This window comes from Acanthochromis polyacanthus, chromosome 12, assembly GCF_021347895.1.
Source record: "Acanthochromis polyacanthus isolate Apoly-LR-REF ecotype Palm Island chromosome 12, KAUST_Apoly_ChrSc, whole genome shotgun sequence".
Classification (NCBI taxonomy): domain Eukaryota; kingdom Metazoa; phylum Chordata; class Actinopteri; family Pomacentridae; genus Acanthochromis; species Acanthochromis polyacanthus.
Window position 1 is genome coordinate 38,726,000 of NC_067124.1, and position 17,220 is coordinate 38,743,219.

Sequence of the window (17,220 nt, forward strand, 5' to 3'; positions counted from 1 at the left end):
TAGATTTTTTATTTTTTTTCAGATGAGGAAATAATATTTTTTTGGTGCCTGAAAATGACAACAGGAGGGTTAATACAGTCAGAAGAAATAATCAGAGGGCCTCCAATAAAACTTCTCCATCTATAAACGTTTCTGCTGCTTCTCTCCGATAATTCTGCTCTTTGTGTTTTCCTTCAGTCTGCACCTTTATCTTCGGTAAACTCTGACTTTTAACCAAATATTTGCTCGTCTGAGCGTCTTTGTGTGCTCCACATTCTGAGCGGTGAACCTTCCACAGCTGAAAACAATCTGATTTACCTGAAAACTCACATCAGCACGTTTCAGTTTAGACCTGAGCTCCTTCTGGTTCAGATTTCTGACAGTAAATCAATAAAATGTCCTCAAACCTGGTTAATAATCAGGAAAGTTTCTGTGTTTTAGGTTTGTGAGCTCTTTCTACTCTGAAGTGATCATCAGGTTTCTTCTGTTCAGACATGCTTTACTCACCTGCCTTTAACTGTAAAACATCTTATACGAGTAGAAATATCATTTTTGGATCTTATTCTACATTTAAACCTCTTTGGTCTGGTTATAGCAGCAGATCTTCAGATTTGAGCCCCAGTTTTCCTGTCAGCTGTTTTTCTGCATTTCTTTCTTTAGTACAGATTTCTCCCACGGGAGGAAATAAAATAACTTGACCTTTCCCACTGAAACAAAAATAAAATCATGAAGTGGTTTCCTAACATCAAGTCAAAGTTTCTCTGCAGCTCCACAATGCTCCATTTAGAATACTATTACTACTACTACCACTACTACTAATGCTAATACTACTACTACCAATACTACTATTACAAATAATAATATTACTACCACTACTACTAATATTTCTACTAATAATAATACTACTACTTACTACTTATAATAATTATCACAATTCGGTTTATCTGGTGTGATACATTCTACTAAAGAATTGCATCTCCTCTGCTCCTGATCATCATTTTCCATAAATAAGCTTCGCTTAATCTGAATTTAGTCCGGGATGAGTAATTTTGACCCTCGCTGCTTCCCGTCTTCCCTTCTTGCTCTCCTCCGGGCCGGCAGAGGGCGGTCGAGCCTCGTGTTGAGTCTCGTGTGTCCGTGTTTACAAGTGGAGCGTGACGTGCTGGATCGAACAGAACCGCGGCTTTCAGAGAACCATGTCCCGGCTAGAGAGTCTGAAGATGTTCCTGCAGGACAGACTGACGGCGGCCGCAGAGGAGATCCTGGCGGCGGTGGAGGGTCTGCTGGCCGAGTACCGGGACGAGCTGGTCCGGGCCAAGGAGCTGGAGATCGGCCGGCTCAGGCTGCAGCTGCTGCGGGCAGGTCGGTGCGGTGACCCCCGTCTGCTTCATCTAGTCCCATTGTAATGCACTAACCTGGTTCTGATTGTTGTTGTGTTCGCTTTAGAACCCGGACCGGACCGGTGCGTCGGAGCCCAGGTTCTGCAGGACCTCCAGCAGCTGCAGCCTCCTGCTCCGGCTGCTGCCCCAGAGGAGGCGCCCTGTGAGGGGCAGGAGGACGGAGACAGCGGCATGGAGCTTCCGGAGGCCTCCGAGGTGAAGAAGGAGCAGCAGAGGAGCAGAGAGTTCTGGATGAACCCGGACTCCGAGCAGCTCCAGGTTCTGGACTCGGACATGAAGAGCTTCATGTGTCCAGGGTCCAGCCTGAAGAACCTGCAGGAGGCCGCGGACCTCCAGCACCTCCAGAGCTTCCAGCAGAACCACAGCGGGGACGAGTCCAGAGACAAAGCCTACACCTGCTCCGTGTGCGAGAAACGCTTCAGTAACTGTTCTCACCTGGCGGCTCACATCCGGACTCACACAGGTGAGCGTCCGTACAGGTGCGACATCTGCAGGAAGAGCTTCATCACCACCAGCGCCCTGAACCGACACCAGACCATCCACACGGAGGGGAAGCACTTCGCCTGCAGCTGCTGTGGGAAGACCTTCAAGTGGATGGAGAGTCTGGGGAGACACATGAGGAGCGTGCACAAGAAGGACGCCGTGCACGAGTGAGTCCTGAGGTCACGTGTTGGAGAAACAAAGTAAAAACAGGAATAAGAGACAAACTGCTGTAAAGAAACACAACAAGAGTGAACAGAATGTAACTTTTCTTGTTGTCTTTTGTTATTGTTTTGTTATGTTGGTTAATGTGTCTGGACCTTAAACTGGAAGAACCTTTTATAAACCAGTGATGGTCAATTTATCTTCTCTGAATAAAGTCTGAATTCTGATAACTGCTCTGCTTCATGGTTTCTGCTTTGTGCTGCAGGAAAAGAGGAAAAAACTATTATGTTAACAAAACTAGTGTAAAAATGGGTTGAAACTGGTGAAATAAAAGTGGAATAAAATTGGTGTTAAAGTGAGTTAAAACTGGAATAAAACCGGTAGAAAACTTTTTTTTTTAAAGGGAATGAAACTGGTAGTCGAAAACTTAAATTAAACTGGTTTAAAACGAAAGTACATCTGGCAAAAAACAGGAATAAAAACTGGTGTAATACTGGGAGAAAACTGGAATAAAACTAGCGTAAAACTGAATAAAACTGGTAGAAAAGTACAATAAAAATGGTGTAGAAATGGAATAAACTTGGTGTTAAAGTGGGTGAAAACTTAACTGGAATAAAACGGTTCGAAAACTGGACTAAAACTAGTGTAAAACTGGAATAAATCTGGTGTAAAATGGGAGTTAAGACTGATGTAAAACTGGGAATAAAACTGGTGGAAACCTGATGTAGGACTTGGTTGTAACTGATTTTAAAAATGATATAAAACTGATCAGAAATTGGAATAAAACTGGAATAAAGTTGATGTTGAAGTGGGTTAAAACTGTCAGAAAAACTGGAATAAATGGATGTAAAACTAGTAAAAGAAATTGAATAAATCTTGCATAAAACTGGAATTAAACAGGTAGAAAACTGATACAAAACTTGAATAATTCATAATTATTTTATTATGTTGGTCAATGTGTCTGGATCTCAAACTGTAAGAACCTTTTGTAAACCATTGATGGTGCATTTATGACCTCTGAATAAAGTCTGAATTCTGATAACTGCTCTGCTTTATGGTTTCTGCTTTGTGCTGCAAGAAAAGAGGAAAAGCTCCAGCAGGTGGCGCTGACAGTCTCATGGTTCACTCCACATGTTGGGCCAGTGAAGGGGGAATAATCTGATCTTTACCTGCAGACTTTTTAAATCTCAAATCATCAGGAATCTGATCCACATCTGTGATTTTTACCATTTTTATTATAACCTACAAATATTGACTGTTAAATTGTGAAGTCATACTGAAGTACAGTACTTATTTAGTTAATGTTCAGCTCATATAATCAGAGGAGCATGTTGTTTTTTTTATTTTTTCCTCTTCCTGATAAGTCCTTGTGATTCACTGAGTGTTGATTTGTGGTTTGGTTCCTTTAATCCGCATAAACTGGAGTCACATGTTGGAGCAGAAACATCAGATGGTAACTTCCGTACTTCTGTCATTTATAACATTAATTCATATTATTTACAGCAGCCTGTTCACATCTGCAGCAGTTGGAAGCAGCAGCTGCACATAAAAACCTTTATTTTAGGTCCAAACATGAGAAGAGAAACTGATGCAGATGTAAAATCAGACAAACTGTCGTCATCGTCCTGGAAACTCGACCGAACGATGAAGATCTAAGAATAAACCAGATGTGAAGCCTGAAGGCTGCTGAAGGTTCTTTATGTTGACACACTTAATCAAGGTGACTTTGGTGATGCACAGCCTAGATACAGCTCTATATATATATATATATATATATATATATATATATAATGTCATTATGAGGCCCTTCTTTTGCATCAGGTGATCTGCAGGCTTCTGCTTCTGTTGGAGGACTGAACTCAGTAAATATGAGGATCTTCAGCTGTTCTGTTCTCTGATCCGTGAGGTTCTGAAGGAAGTTCCTCAGCTGTAAATCTCCTCTCAGCTCCTCCTCTCTGGTTCTTCTGGTTTCAGTCGGAGGAATTCTGGCTCTGCAGGGCGGCTGCAGCTCACTGGACTCACTCCCCACCGACATGTGTCTCCTATTAGCCTCACTCAGGGGGGAGGAGGAGGAGGGGGAAGATAGGAGGAGGGGAGGTAGAGGAGGAGAAGGAGGTAAAACTAGTGTGAAACTGGAATGAAACTGGTAGAATATTGGTATAAAACTGGTGTAAAACTGGAAATCGGAATAACTGGAGGAGGAAGAGGAGGAGGGACTTCTCGAAGGAAGAGGTAGAGAGGAGAGGATGGTTGGAGGAGGGTAAATCTAGTGTATAACTGGAATAAAACTGGAATATAATTGGTGTAAAAATGGATTAAAACTGGTAAAAACAAAACAAGCAACACTGTTAAAAATGTAATAAAACTGGTGTAAAACTGGAATAAAATTGGTAGAAAACTGGAATAAAATTGGAATAAAACTGGTGAAAAACTGGGCTAAAATGGTAAAAAAAATGGGGGGAAATAGTAGAAAGTTGGAATAGACTGGAAAAATAAAATAAAAAACTGGAATGAAATTGGAATAAAACTGTTAAAAAAAACTGGGTTAATTTTTTTTTAAAGAAAGGGAATAAAACTGTTGTAAAATTGGAATGAAGCTGGAATAAAAATGGTGCAAAAGTGGGTTACAACTAGTCAAAAAATGATCAAAAATTGGAATAAAAACTATTTAAAAATAGGAAAAATGGTTAAAAAATGTGTGGGCCTGGGATCTTTCTGCATGGAGTTTGCATGTTCTCCCTGTGCATGTGTGGGTTTTCTCCGGGTACTCCGGCTTCCTCCCACAGTCCAAAAACATGCTGAGGTTAATTGGTTACTCTAAATTGTCCGTAGGTGTGAATGTGAGTGTGATTGTTCGTCTGTATATGTAGCCCTGTGACAGACTGGTGACCTGTCCAGGGTGTCCCCTGCCTTCGCCCGAGTCAGCTGAGATAGACTCCAGCACCCCCCATGACCCTAATGAGGATAAAGCGGTGTATAGAGGATGGAGGGTTAAAAAATGTAACAAACTGGTTTAAAGAAATGGAAGAAAATGGGAGTAAAACTGGTGTAAAACTGGAGACTGGAAAAAAACTAAAAGTGGGTTAAAACTGGTAAATAAAAAAACCTAGAATAAAAATGTAAAACTGGAATACAACTGGTGTAAAACTGGTGCAAAAGTGTTAAAACTGATTTAAAAAAAACAGAATTGAACTGGTAATAAAACTGGTGTAAAACTGGGAAAAAAAATTGGTGTAAAACTAGAATAAAATTGGATTAAAACTGGAATAAATCTGGTAGAAAACAAAGTCCGAATGTATTTGAGCAGGAAACACCGACAGAGTAGCAAAAGAAAGATTATAATTTATTTCCAGATTTTTTCACCTTCGTTTGCATCTTGTTTCACAAGTCAAATCAAAAATAAAAACCGACTGCCATACCATGAAAATGTAAAAAAATAATACAAATAATATGTGCTGTATATATAATTATATCATTATCAACAAACAGACGACATTAATCAGAAGAACAATACTATTGATTGGAAACAGAACAGAACACTAACTGCTGGTCTCATGCATATAGAACCCTCAGTACAAAGGAGGGCTCGGTACTAAAAAGAGAACCAAAGTTCCACCAGTTCAGAAGAAGCATCTAGAGCTACATGCAATGACAGAAAAGACTCATGTACACATTCCTTCAAGTATTTTACACAGACCGTACTTCAAATCTAAGGTACTGTACACGATACAAAACTGCAGCTCGTCGCCTCCTCCGGCTGCCGATCCTTCAGATCCGCTGTTCCACGAATTCCTCATCGTCAGCGTCAGTCTGAGTCTTTGTTCTTCGTAGTTTCAGTGCTTTAGTTTTCTGTGTTGACCTCCTGGTTCTGCCCCCTCACAGGGTTTTATCGCTCTCCTTCTTCAGGTGACTGGAACCAAAGCAGATGTTAAGAACACGGTTATTACATTCATGTTGTGTTTATTGGAAGGAAGCAGCTTCGGTTCGTCCTCTGACCTCCTGATACTAATGTTCTCTTGTTTAAATCAGAATAAAGGCAGCAGATCCAGCAGCTGTAGAACTGTTCAGAAGTAGAACCTTGTTCAGGAGAAGCTAAAGAACAAACCTGAAGTCTGGACAGAATCTCAGCTTTGATTCACTTTCACGCTCAGAACAAACTTCAAAGCCTGAAGCGACACCGTGACTAGAGCTTCATCTACTAAAATAACATCAGTGAGACGTTCGAAGGCACGACAGAACGTAGGAACACGTAGATTTCTGGTGCTACACAGCTTCATTCACGCCATTCTGTACTTTTTATCTGCCTTAACGTAACGATGAAGAATATTCAACCTGCAGCAGCCAGTGTTTACTGACACAGTTTAAGGGTCATTCTCATCCCAGAACTGGAGGACATTTCACACCCATCAGATTTCAAATAATCCATGTACAAAATGCTAAAACATGCAGTTGTTGTGTAAATGTTCTTGTCCTGAGACCAAATCTAAATACAAATTGGAGAAAAGCATGTTTGAAAATATTTTTAAAATACCAAATAAGTCTGGAGTTCCCCCTAAAATAACATTTTTCTCTTGTCCCACCCCTCTGATGACCAAACTGAATCTCCAATAAAACAGTTAAAATTAAATTTAAATCTCCTTTTTCGGATTTATTTTTTTCCACTGATGTCTCTTGTAATTGTGGAAAAAAAATTTTAATCAACATAATTTAAAGTATTATTCATGGAATGTGTGTGACGACCGACGTTTTTGTTGTTTTGTGTCTCATTTTTGTCGTTTTGGTTCTTGTTTTTCTTATTTTGTGTCTTGTTTTGTCGTGTCTCTTTTTCTCATTTTGTGTCATTTTTCTCATTTTGTGTCTCATTTTTTGTAGTTTTATGTCTTGTTTTCTCATTTTCTGTCTTTTTCTTGATGTCAAAAACATCAAACAGTTGTCCTAAAGAATGTGTAGAGCAAAGCTATGTCCTCTCTTCTATTTTTCTGATTTTCATCCCATTTTCCTCTTGATTAAATGTCTCCCTCTACCTCATATTATCAGGATCAGACTCATTCTTTTTCCTGTTTTCCATCAGTCAGTTTGTCCTCTTGGTCAGCAGTAACAGCTAGCTAAATATCTAGCTTCTACTGCTGAGAAAAAGATCACATTAGCATGGATTAGAGTAGGGTTAGCAACAACACAGAAACATGGAATAAAAATGCTACCATTGACGTGTAAGCTGAACCAATCAAGCCTTTGATAGTTTATTACATATTAATGATCAATATGGAGCAGAAAACTGTAAAGAGGAGGCTTATCTTTAAAAATTTTGAATCCCAAATGTCCTCCAGTTCTGAAATGACCCTTTTAATCTTTGGATTCATTCTGAACTTTGTGCTGCTGTTCAGGCAGGAGGTCAAACAGACGACTGATCGCACTTCAAAAGAAACCGATCAATACGAGGATCAATAACGGCCATCTGATCGGCGGCTACCTGTAGTACTCGTCCTGGGTGAGGGAGTGGTGGTGGTGGTGGTGGATCCACTGCTGTTCCAGGGCCAGTCTCTGGATCTGCAGCTCGGCGCTCTGGGCCTGCTGCATGGCCTGCAGCTGGTGGGCGGCTGACATGGGCCCGCTGAGGGAGGACGTCTGGGGCAGGTCACGGAACGGAGCACCTGGAGGAGGAGGAGGAGGAGGAGGAGCAGCGTCAGTCACCTCCGTCACACCGCAAAAAAAACAGAGAGCCACAGTGTGAGAGAAGAAAAGTGTGTAGTACATGGACGAGGAGCCTTCTCCTCACCGAACAGCTGCTGGCGGAGCACCTCGCTGTCAGTGAGGGGGTGAGCCAGGATGGGGGTGGCGAGCGTGGCCCCGGGGTAGGGGAGGCGAGCCAAAGGAGACCCCGACGCCAACGGGTCCATCAGGGGGTGAACCCCGCCCGCCGCTGGATGCCAGTGATGTAATAGGAAATACAGAGATATTTAATAAGAGTCAAAGTCTGCAGAGTGAAACACAGTCTGGAGTTCAATTCAGTGAAGGAGGAAGTTATTCCATCTCAGATCATCTGATCCACCGTCACTGAAACTCTGGATATTCAAAATGGGACCTGAAGTTTTAGATTTAAATTGAAAATACTTTGTAGTCATTTTAAAAAGTGAGAGTCGGAGGAGGAGGTAGAGAAGGAAGAGGAGGACAGGGTAGAGGAGGAGGAGAGGAGGAGGAGGATGGGAAGGGAGAGGAGAAGGAGGAGAGAGGATGGGAGAAGGGGAGGTAGAGAAGGGGGAGGAAGAGGAGGGAAGAGGAGGAGGTAGAGGAGGAGCCCATCGACCCACTTTCAGCAAGTTTTTTTCTCAAACTAAATCTGTTTGAACAACAGTATCTGCGAAACTATTAAAGATAAAAAATGAAACTGTTATTATTGTCATCAGGTCACTGATTCAGAATCTGGAGTATTGGACAGTAGATCAATAATGTCTGATTATTGGTGAGCTAAGATATACTTTTAAAAAAATGAATTTGATGATCTAAGATGGAATGAAGCTAAAGTAGATCAGTAGATACAGCAATTTTCAGATGTTCCCTAAACGCCTCACAGTATTCAGTAAATGCTGCAGTTTCCAGATGTTCCCTAAACGCCTCACAGTATTCAGTAAATGATGCAGTTTCAAGATTTTCCCTAAACACTTCACAGTCATCAATAAACAGTACAGTTTCCAGATGTTCCCTAAACGCCTCAATCCATCAGTTACTGCAGCAGCTCCTCAGACACCAAACATTAGTTTGAAAAGAGTCAAATAATGAGTTCTGATGTCACATTTACCTGAAACCAGGTGATTTTCTCTACCTGAACTGTTTTCTATGAGCAGAGCTTTAAAACATCAACATCACAGTTGATCATTTAACTGTGAGAAGATGAAATCATGGAACCGATCAGCCTTTTCCTTCGGGTCTTCAGTGACCCGGTCAGAACTTAAACTAGGTTAAATCCACATTAAACTGTGTGCGACTGCAGGTAGAGGCAGGAGTGTTAGTAGCAGTGGGTACCTGTGTCTTGCTGGTGCAGGTGCAGATGTGAGTGGATGTGTGAGTGCTGGTGGTGATGCGGCGTCACGTTCAACATCTGGAGTCGGCCCAGGTTCTCTCCTGCCCCTCCTGTCCCGCCTCCACTGCCCCCTCCTGCCCCGCTGCCTCCTCGCTCTCGTTCTCGCTCTCGTTCTCTTTCTCGCTCTGTGAATGGAGGCAGTGCTGCCCGGTCTCGATCCCGGTCCCTATCCCGGTCTCTGTCCCGTTCCCGCTCTCGGTCTCTATCACGCTCCCGCTCTCGGTCCCGTTCCCGTTCCCGCTCTCGGTCTCTATCCCGGTCCCGTTCCCGTTCCCGGTCCCGGTCACCACTCCGCTCACGCTCATAGGAGGCGGGGAACGAGTGGGGGTGGGGTAGTTCTCAGGTGGGGCGGCTGGAGTGGAGGTGGGGGCAGGTGGGAGGACAGGGAGGTGGGAAAAGAAGAATGGGGGACGGGGTGATGGAGGGAGGTGCTGCTGGAGGTGGGTGGCACCAGTTGGGGAGGGGCTGAGGGTGGAGCTGTGGAGACCACTGGGGCAGGGGGGGCGGGTGGAGGGGCAGAAGAAGGGTGAGAGGGGAGAGAGGGAGGCAGGAGAGAGGAAGGGGGCAGATTGGACAGGGACTGGGGGGCAGGAGGGTTGGGAGGACGGGTCACTGGGCCGAGTGTAGGGTTCTGAAGGTGTGGGGGTCCAGGTGGAGCTGGGGGAGGAGGAGTGCCGTACAATGACACCTCATTGGCTCCTGCGGCTCCACCTCCCAGGAGCAGGGAGTGAGCATGTGCGTGAGCGTTGGCATGAGCATGGGCATGGGCGTGCGAGTGCGAATGAGCGAGGGCGAGCGCTGCCGGGTCCGGAATCGACCCGGGCGGGTAAACACGCTCATCGCTCTTAAACTCAAAGCCTGGCTTTATCCGGTCTCGATGCGCCGCCACCGCATGAGGGAAGCCTACTCCTCCCAACCCTGCTGCCCCAATGGCCCCAGGCATCGGTCCCCCTGCCACACCGGGGGGACCTCCCATACCTGGACCCCCCTCCAGGCTGCCGCCGTACAGGAAGCCAAGGATGGCTGCTGCCGTGGCTGCATCAGTGGGCAGGTGATGGGGGTGTGCCAGAGCGTGGTTCTGGAACTGAGGCAGGAAGAAGGATGGGTGAACATGGGGATGTCCGTGGTGCACCTGGGGATGGTGCGCCTGGGCTCGACTCGCTGCCCCCAGCGGAGACATGGCGTGGGGGCGTGCGTATTCACTTAGAGTCCTCAGTGCTGGAGTGTCAGGGCCCAAATATGGACCTCCTAAACCAATCCCCAGGGCCCCTGAGGGCCACCAACCACGGCTGAAGCTCCGCCCATGGATGGCAGCAGCAGGGAGTGGGGGATGGTGTGGGACAGCGAGGGGTGGAGATGGTGTGTTGGAGGCAGGTGAGCGTGCGGGTGTGAGGGATGGTGCTGGGGGTGAGGAGGCGGGTGGGAGATGGGGTTGGCCGAGGAAGAGGAAGATGATGAAGGGTCGAGGATGATGGAGGACGAGGAGGGAAAGAAGAGCGAGGAGGCCTGGCGAGGGCCGCCAGCAGCACTGACATCCTTCTGCTGCTGCAGAGGAAGATGAGGAGAGAATCAGAGAAGTCAACAATCAGTAATTATATCAAATTCATTGATCGTGACCTGACCACACCTGAGCATCTCACCTGCAGGTGTCGGTCGAGCTCGCGCTCACGCTCGCGTTCCCTCTCTCGTTCCCGCTCTTTCTCCCTCAGGTCGCGAGCTCGCTGCTCCACCTCCCTGCGAGCTCGTTCAATCATCTCGTTCCTCTTCTTCCACAGTTTGGATCCGTCCAGCGGAACGAAAAGGACGTCGCTGCGGGCGCATGAGTTCCCACTGCCACGGTCCAGAACCCTGTGGAACCTGGAAACAAGCGGCATATCATTTATTAGAACCATCAGGGGAATCTTCATCGGAACAACTACAACTACTGCACATGTGCCTGGAAAAGAAGATCCGGTTACAAAAAACAAACACAACATCAGTTACAGATACAAATGCAAATTTCGGTCAACTGTCCAACCAATAGTTTGGGTCCTTTTCGACTAATAGTTAATTAATTGAGAACATGCAATCAACTCAGCTGACAGAGTTTCATGTCCTGTTGTAGCTGCTTATGCAGCAGTCATGTGACAAAGGCTTATCTCGCGTCATGTGTCACATGTTACAGACAAACTATCACTTTTGTAGCAACTCGAACCCATTAACAATATGAGAGTGCTGAGAGGTACACATTAACTCCCACAGAAGTCTTTGTCATGGTGCCCATTGCTCACTAAACTCCCACAATGTTCTCTGCTTGCCAACATGAACTGCCTGTAGTCTGGGTGACACCTCTGGTCTCTAGAGTATTAAATAGTAAGAAGCTCCATCTGGTGGAACAACCAGATACTACAGCTGATCTTCAACACGTTTTCTGATATTGATGATCTTCTCTTCTTCTGTGATGGAGAGTAGAGGCGTCTCTGTGTACATTATTGAAATTTGTTTCCAACACAGAACTGATTTCTTTTGGTCCCATGGAAACAGAAAGACTAAAAGAACCAATTAGAGAGCTGATCCTGTAAACATCACCTCGATTTTCGGCAGTTGAAACTCTAACGTTAAATCAGGAAGTGATGTAACTGTGACGCTACCGTGCTGATTGGCTGGCGTGGATGGGAATGTCCACAGGTTTTGGCTCAGGAGATGGGCTTCTCAGCACCGGTGGCGGGCTCTCGTTTTCATCCCTTTCTTCCATTGGTTCTTCCTTGATGACAGGAGTTGGGGGTGGGCCTGAATCTGAGTGTCCGTCTCCGGTGGGTAGCGCAGATCCGGTGGTTGGCGTCGGGATGCCACTGTTGGCGTTACTAAGTGGGGGTGGGGCCTTCACGGCGCTCTGAGGCGATAGAGACTGCGGGTTGCTGCTGTTGGCTGTGCTACTGTTGCTGCTGTTGGCCATATTCCCCCCACCGCCCCCGTTAGTGTGGTATGTCCCGCTGAAGGGGGCGTGGCTGTTTAATGTGCCGTGGAAAGAAGACGGCCGACATCCAGGTGAGCAGCTGGAGGACACACCTGAAGCAGAGAGGGGGGGCGCTGACGAGGAGGAGCCAGGAGGGAACGAGGAGAAGGCCCCCATCTGATTGGTGGATGGGCTCGGTAGCGGAGACAGTGGGGTAGGTGGGGTCTGGGCGGAGGACTGGTAGTGGGCAGGGCGTACGTTGGGAGCCACACCTGAGGAAGGGGGCTGGGTGTGGGAGGATTGAGGTGGAGGTGGGGGTAGGGAGCGCCATGTCCATGATGGCTGGAGGAGGATGGGGGGGAAAGAGTGGGAGGTTGAGTTGGACCCCCCCGGTTCTGGTACATCGGCGCCTCCCGCAGGTTCGGGTCCCGCTCTCTGTCTCTGGGCTGGTAGTGGGGGTGAGGCGGGTGAGGGTGCTGTGCCCCACCCGGCCCAGAGTACTCCCGGCCCAGGTTTGGCGCCCCTCCTGGTGAGCTCAGGTACTCCCGATTGGTGCCAGTGGAGGAAGGCGGTACGGCAGGGGCAGAGGGGTACTCTCTGTGGAAGTGGTCTGGTCCGGTGGGGGGGGTTTGCTCCATGGTGGGGGGGAAGTCCCGGTTCGAGGAGTTTGGAGTGTGGGGGTGTGGGGGCAGGGTTGGGTGGGTGGGGTTGTTCTGGGGTGAAGCTGGGGGGTCCCGGTTCAGGTGGGGGGTTACAGGGAGGCTGGTGGAGCTGGGGGGGTTCCCCTGGGGTAGGGTGGTACTGGTGGGGGGGTTACTGCTCCCCTCCCTGCTCGCCGCCCCCAGGTCCCCCCACCGTCCTCCATCTTTGGGGTGCCCCCCTCCAGCTGCGCCAAAGTCTCTGTTCTGGTTCTGATTGGGCAGATTGAAACTGAAGTCCCGCCCCCCCGGACCAGAACCCACCGCCCCGAACTCCCTGCCCCCTCCACAGCCACTGCTGCCCCCGCCACTACCAATAGGAGCTGAGAACTCCCTCCCCCCGCACTCCCCCCTCACTCCCCGCTCCCTCTCTCCTGCCCCCCTCTCTCTCTGTCCGCCCCCCTCCAGCGTACCTGGGCAGGTACTCCCTGTGGGGGTGGGGGTGAGGGTGGGGGAGGTAAGAGGGCTGGGAGGCAGAATGACGAGCGGAGGGGGGGTTGTAGACGGAGGGCAGCTGCTGCTGTTGCACTGGGGGCTGTGGTGGGTGGTGGTTGCCGGGGTAACGGGAATAGCCCCAGCTCCCCTGGCAACCAGGTGCCGTGCCGCCCTGCCAGCTGGGGGTGCTGTAGTGGTGGGCGGAGGGCTGAGGGGGGGTCTGGGGCAGTAGTGAGGGGGGGGCGGACTGCGCCTTGTCCAGCAGTTTATCTGGTTTGTCTGGTTTGTCCCGCTCCACCTTCACCTCCACCTGCCCGAACTCCAGGGGCTTCAGGGCCGGTGGAGGGGGCAGCGGTGGGGGCAGTGGGTGGGGCAGGTTGGGGCTATTGTGGGAGAAATCAGCCCCGGAGATGGTTGTCTTGGTAACGCACTGAGTGCTAGCTTTGGAGGTCATCCTGCTGCTGGCGAGCGCTGCTTCGCTGCCACCGTACTCGACTTTACACATGAGCTTGGAGTCGAGGGAGAAGAAGGACTTCCTGTCGGTGGAGGGAGTGGAACAAGGGGTGGAGGGGGGCTTCAGTGTCGGACAGTCCTCCAATCGGGCGTCCACGTCTCTCTTTTCGTCTCCACAGGACTCCTCCCCTCGCCTCCTGTCCTCCCCCGACACCTTCCCCTCCTTTCCTTTGTCCCCCTGCTTGGGTGAGTCGGGTCCGTCCGAGTCAGAGTCCAGGCTGCCCAGTGGGGAGGCCGACAGGCTGGGGGAGGACGACCGGTTGTCCTGGTCGATGTCCCGCCCGCTGCTCAGACTGCTGCTGCTATTGGCCAGGCTGCCCACCACTGAACTCCTGCTGCCCTGCGATTGGCCGTCCTCGTTGTCGCTCTCGCGGGATTGGCTGGCGGCAGAGGTTGGAGGCGGGACTGTGGAGGGAGCCGAGCTGTCGGTGGAGTGAGTTGAGGTCGGAGGGTTCGGAGTCGAGGCCGAATCCTGCCGAAAGAGAAAAAAATCAGAATCCGAATCCCAGCAGCCGAACCAAATTAGGGGATTTAATCAGATGAGAAACAAACCTGAACTTTCTGCCTCTTCGGTGGAGACACCAGCTCCTCCCCTTCACTCTCCGACGAATCATGGCCCTGGGATCTGCGGCTGAAGCGACTCGCAGCCAAATCCTCAGCAGCGCCTCTCTGCTAAAACAACACAAGACTTTTAATTCTGCTGCGATGCTTTGAATCCCTAAAAGATCCGAGTCTGTTTTTAGAACAAACACACACACACACACACGCACGCATGCACAACATCAATGTCAAACATGAAACATCAAAGATTTGAAGGTGTAAAACACAATCGAACTGTTGTGACGCTGTGAGAGTCTGTCATCCTGATGACTCATACACCACACACACACTAACTGTAGTCAAACACACACACTATCTGTATTCAAACACACACAAGCACGCACACATACAAACTGTATTCAAACACACACACAGTTACACACTAACTGTATTCAAACACACACACACATGTAAATGAACACACACACACTTATACACACGAACTGTATTCAAACACGCATACAGGCACATACATGCACACAAACTGTGTTCAAACACACGCACGCATGCACGCACACACGAACTGTATTCAAACACACACAGACACTAATTATATTCAAACACACACACACGCACACATACATTAATTTTATTCAAACACACTCTGACCGTCTGCCTGTCGTTGCGTTCGGGTCGCGTCGGGCTGCTGTGTGGTCTCCTGCCCCGTCGCTCCTCACTTGCCCCCCGCCGGCGCCCACTGCGCATGGGCATCTGCAGCAATGCATGCAGGGAGGAGGCAGCATTGCAACATAGCAGGTTAGTACACAAGATACACACAAAGACACACTCACACTCATGAAAACCAACAGGAAGTTCTTCAGTTCAAGACGGGGCCACAATAAGAGGGCAACAACAGGAGGCCAACAAGAGGAGGGCAATAAGAGGAGGGCAACAACAAGAGGGCAACAACAAGAGGGCAACAACAGGAGGGCAACAATAGGAGGGCAACAATAGGAGGGCAACAACAGTAGGTCAACAACAGGAGGGCAACAAGAGGAGGGCAATAACAGGAGGGCAATAACAGGGCAACAATAGGACGGCAACAACAGGGGGGCAACAACAGAAGGGCAACAACAGGAGGGCAACAACAGGAGGGCAACAATAGGAGGGCAACAAGAGGAGGGCAACAACAGTAGGTCAACAACAAGAGGGCAACAAGAGGAGGGCAATAACAGGAGGGCAATAACAGGGCAACAATAGGACGGCAACAACAGGGGGGCAACAACAGAAGGGCAACAACAGGAGGGCAACAGGAGGGCAACAGGAGGGCAACAAGAGGAGGGCAACGACAGGAGGGCAATAACAGGGCAACAATAGGACGGCAACAATAGGACGGCAACAACAGAAGGGCAACAACAGAAGGGCAACAACAGGAGGGCAACAGGAGGGCAACAAGAGGAGGGCAACGACAGGAGGGCAACAACAGGAGGGCAACAAGAGGAGGGCAACAACAGGAGGGCAACATCAGGAGGGCAACAAGAGGAGGGCAACATCAGGAGGGCAACAACAGGAGGGCAACAACAGGAGGGCAACATCAGGAGGGCAACAGGAGGGCAACAAGAGGAGGGCAACAACAGGAGGGCAACAAGAGGAGGGCAACAACAGGAGGGCAACAAGAGGAGGGCAACATCAGGAGGGCAACAACAGGAGGGCAACATCAGGAGGGCAACAATAGGAGGGCAACAACAGGACGGCAACAACAGGAGGGCAACATCAGGAGGGCAACAACAGGAGGGCAACATCAGGAGGGCAACAACAGGGGGGCAACAACAGGGGGGCAACATCAGGAGGGCAACAACAGGGGGGCAACAACAGGACGGCAACAACAGAAGGGCAACAACAGGAGGGCAACAGGAGGGCAACAAGAGGAGGGCAATATCAGGAGGACAACAACATGAGAGCAACAACAATAGTGCAACAACAAGAGGGCAACAATGGGAGAGCAACATAGTGAGGGCAACAATAACAGGAGGGCAACAACAAGAAGCCAGCAATGGGAGAAGGGCAAAAGGAGGGCAACAATAGCAAGAGGGGAACAACAGTAGGGCAACAACAGTATCGTAACACCAGGAGGACAGCAATAGGAGAGCAACAACAGTAGGGCAACGATATGAGAAGGGCAACAACAGGAGGAAGGCAATGATAGTGAGGGCAACAACAGTAGAGCAACAATAGAAGGGCAACAACAACAAATGGGTAACAACAGAGGGGTAACAGGGTAGTTCAGGGAGGATCAGCATAAAAACATTGTAAAGGTTGAATCTTTTCCATCGAGGCTAAACTGAAATCAGATGTTGAACTAAGACTGAGGAATTAGTCGTGTCCCAGAGCAGACGCACCGATTCTTTGTGTGTCCTTGTTTTCATTGTTTCTGCTTTAAATCGTCCATTTTACAGCTGAAGCCATCGCAGGACTGAACTGGTTCCAGCTGTTCAAAACCTGCAAGAAGAAACAGGAGTCAGTCTGCGGAGAATCACCGTCATCTTCCGTCTGCAGTCTGTGACAAAAACATGCCCGTTTACAACTGCAAACTCACAGTATTTAAATTCCCAGCATGCATCACTGACATCAGCCGTCTCCTCTCAGCCCGTTTCCACCTCAGTGACCAACACCAGAACCGACCATCACCTACTCCAGATCCATCAACAGCTGTTTGGTCCAAAACACTGAAAAATGTCCATCAGTGTTTGCTAAAGTCCAGTGTCCCAAAATGATGAATAAATAATAATGCAGCTCAGTCACACACGTTTAACTCGTGAGCTGCAGAAACAGCAACGGTTAGCTAGCTTAATTATAAACTAGTCTGTCAGTGTCTCAATCAACTGATCACCAGCTGTACTAGTAGAATAAATATCTGCAAAAAATACAGGATGTATAATTCAAACCAATGCAGCTAAAGTAAAGCAAAACTTCATTTATTTAACAATTATTGTGTTG

General features: G+C 48.4%; 2 protein-coding genes across 2 annotated transcripts in view; one reads left to right on the plus strand and one right to left on the minus strand.

The window, feature by feature from the left end:
- The first annotated feature begins 1,073 nt into the window (after positions 1-1,073).
- Positions 1,074-2,254, plus strand: LOC110966232 (zinc finger and SCAN domain-containing protein 2-like). Its single transcript, XM_022215528.2, has 2 exons — positions 1,074-1,341; positions 1,426-2,254. Exons 1-2 carry the CDS (start codon positions 1,176-1,178, stop codon positions 2,031-2,033), a joined length of 774 nt encoding a protein of 257 aa, XP_022071220.1. The 5' UTR covers positions 1,074-1,175; the 3' UTR covers positions 2,034-2,254.
- Positions 2,255-5,346: 3,092 nt separating this feature from the next.
- atn1 (atrophin 1) overlaps positions 5,347-17,220 on the minus strand; it is a 13,649-nt gene continuing 1,775 nt past the window's right edge. Inside the window, 14 exon segments of the mRNA XM_051957068.1 lie at positions 5,347-5,934; positions 7,495-7,675; positions 7,777-7,944; positions 9,045-9,294; positions 9,402-9,460; positions 9,463-10,368; positions 10,371-10,647; positions 10,743-10,959; positions 11,733-12,351; positions 12,354-13,137; positions 13,139-14,155; positions 14,236-14,355; positions 14,893-14,994; positions 16,623-16,722. Coding sequence (XP_051813028.1) covers positions 5,901-5,934; positions 7,495-7,675; positions 7,777-7,944; positions 9,045-9,294; positions 9,402-9,460; positions 9,463-10,368; positions 10,371-10,647; positions 10,743-10,959; positions 11,733-12,351; positions 12,354-13,137; positions 13,139-14,155; positions 14,236-14,355; positions 14,893-14,994; positions 16,623-16,649 — 4,761 coding nt within the window. The 5' untranslated portion in view covers positions 16,650-16,722 and the 3' untranslated portion in view covers positions 5,347-5,900.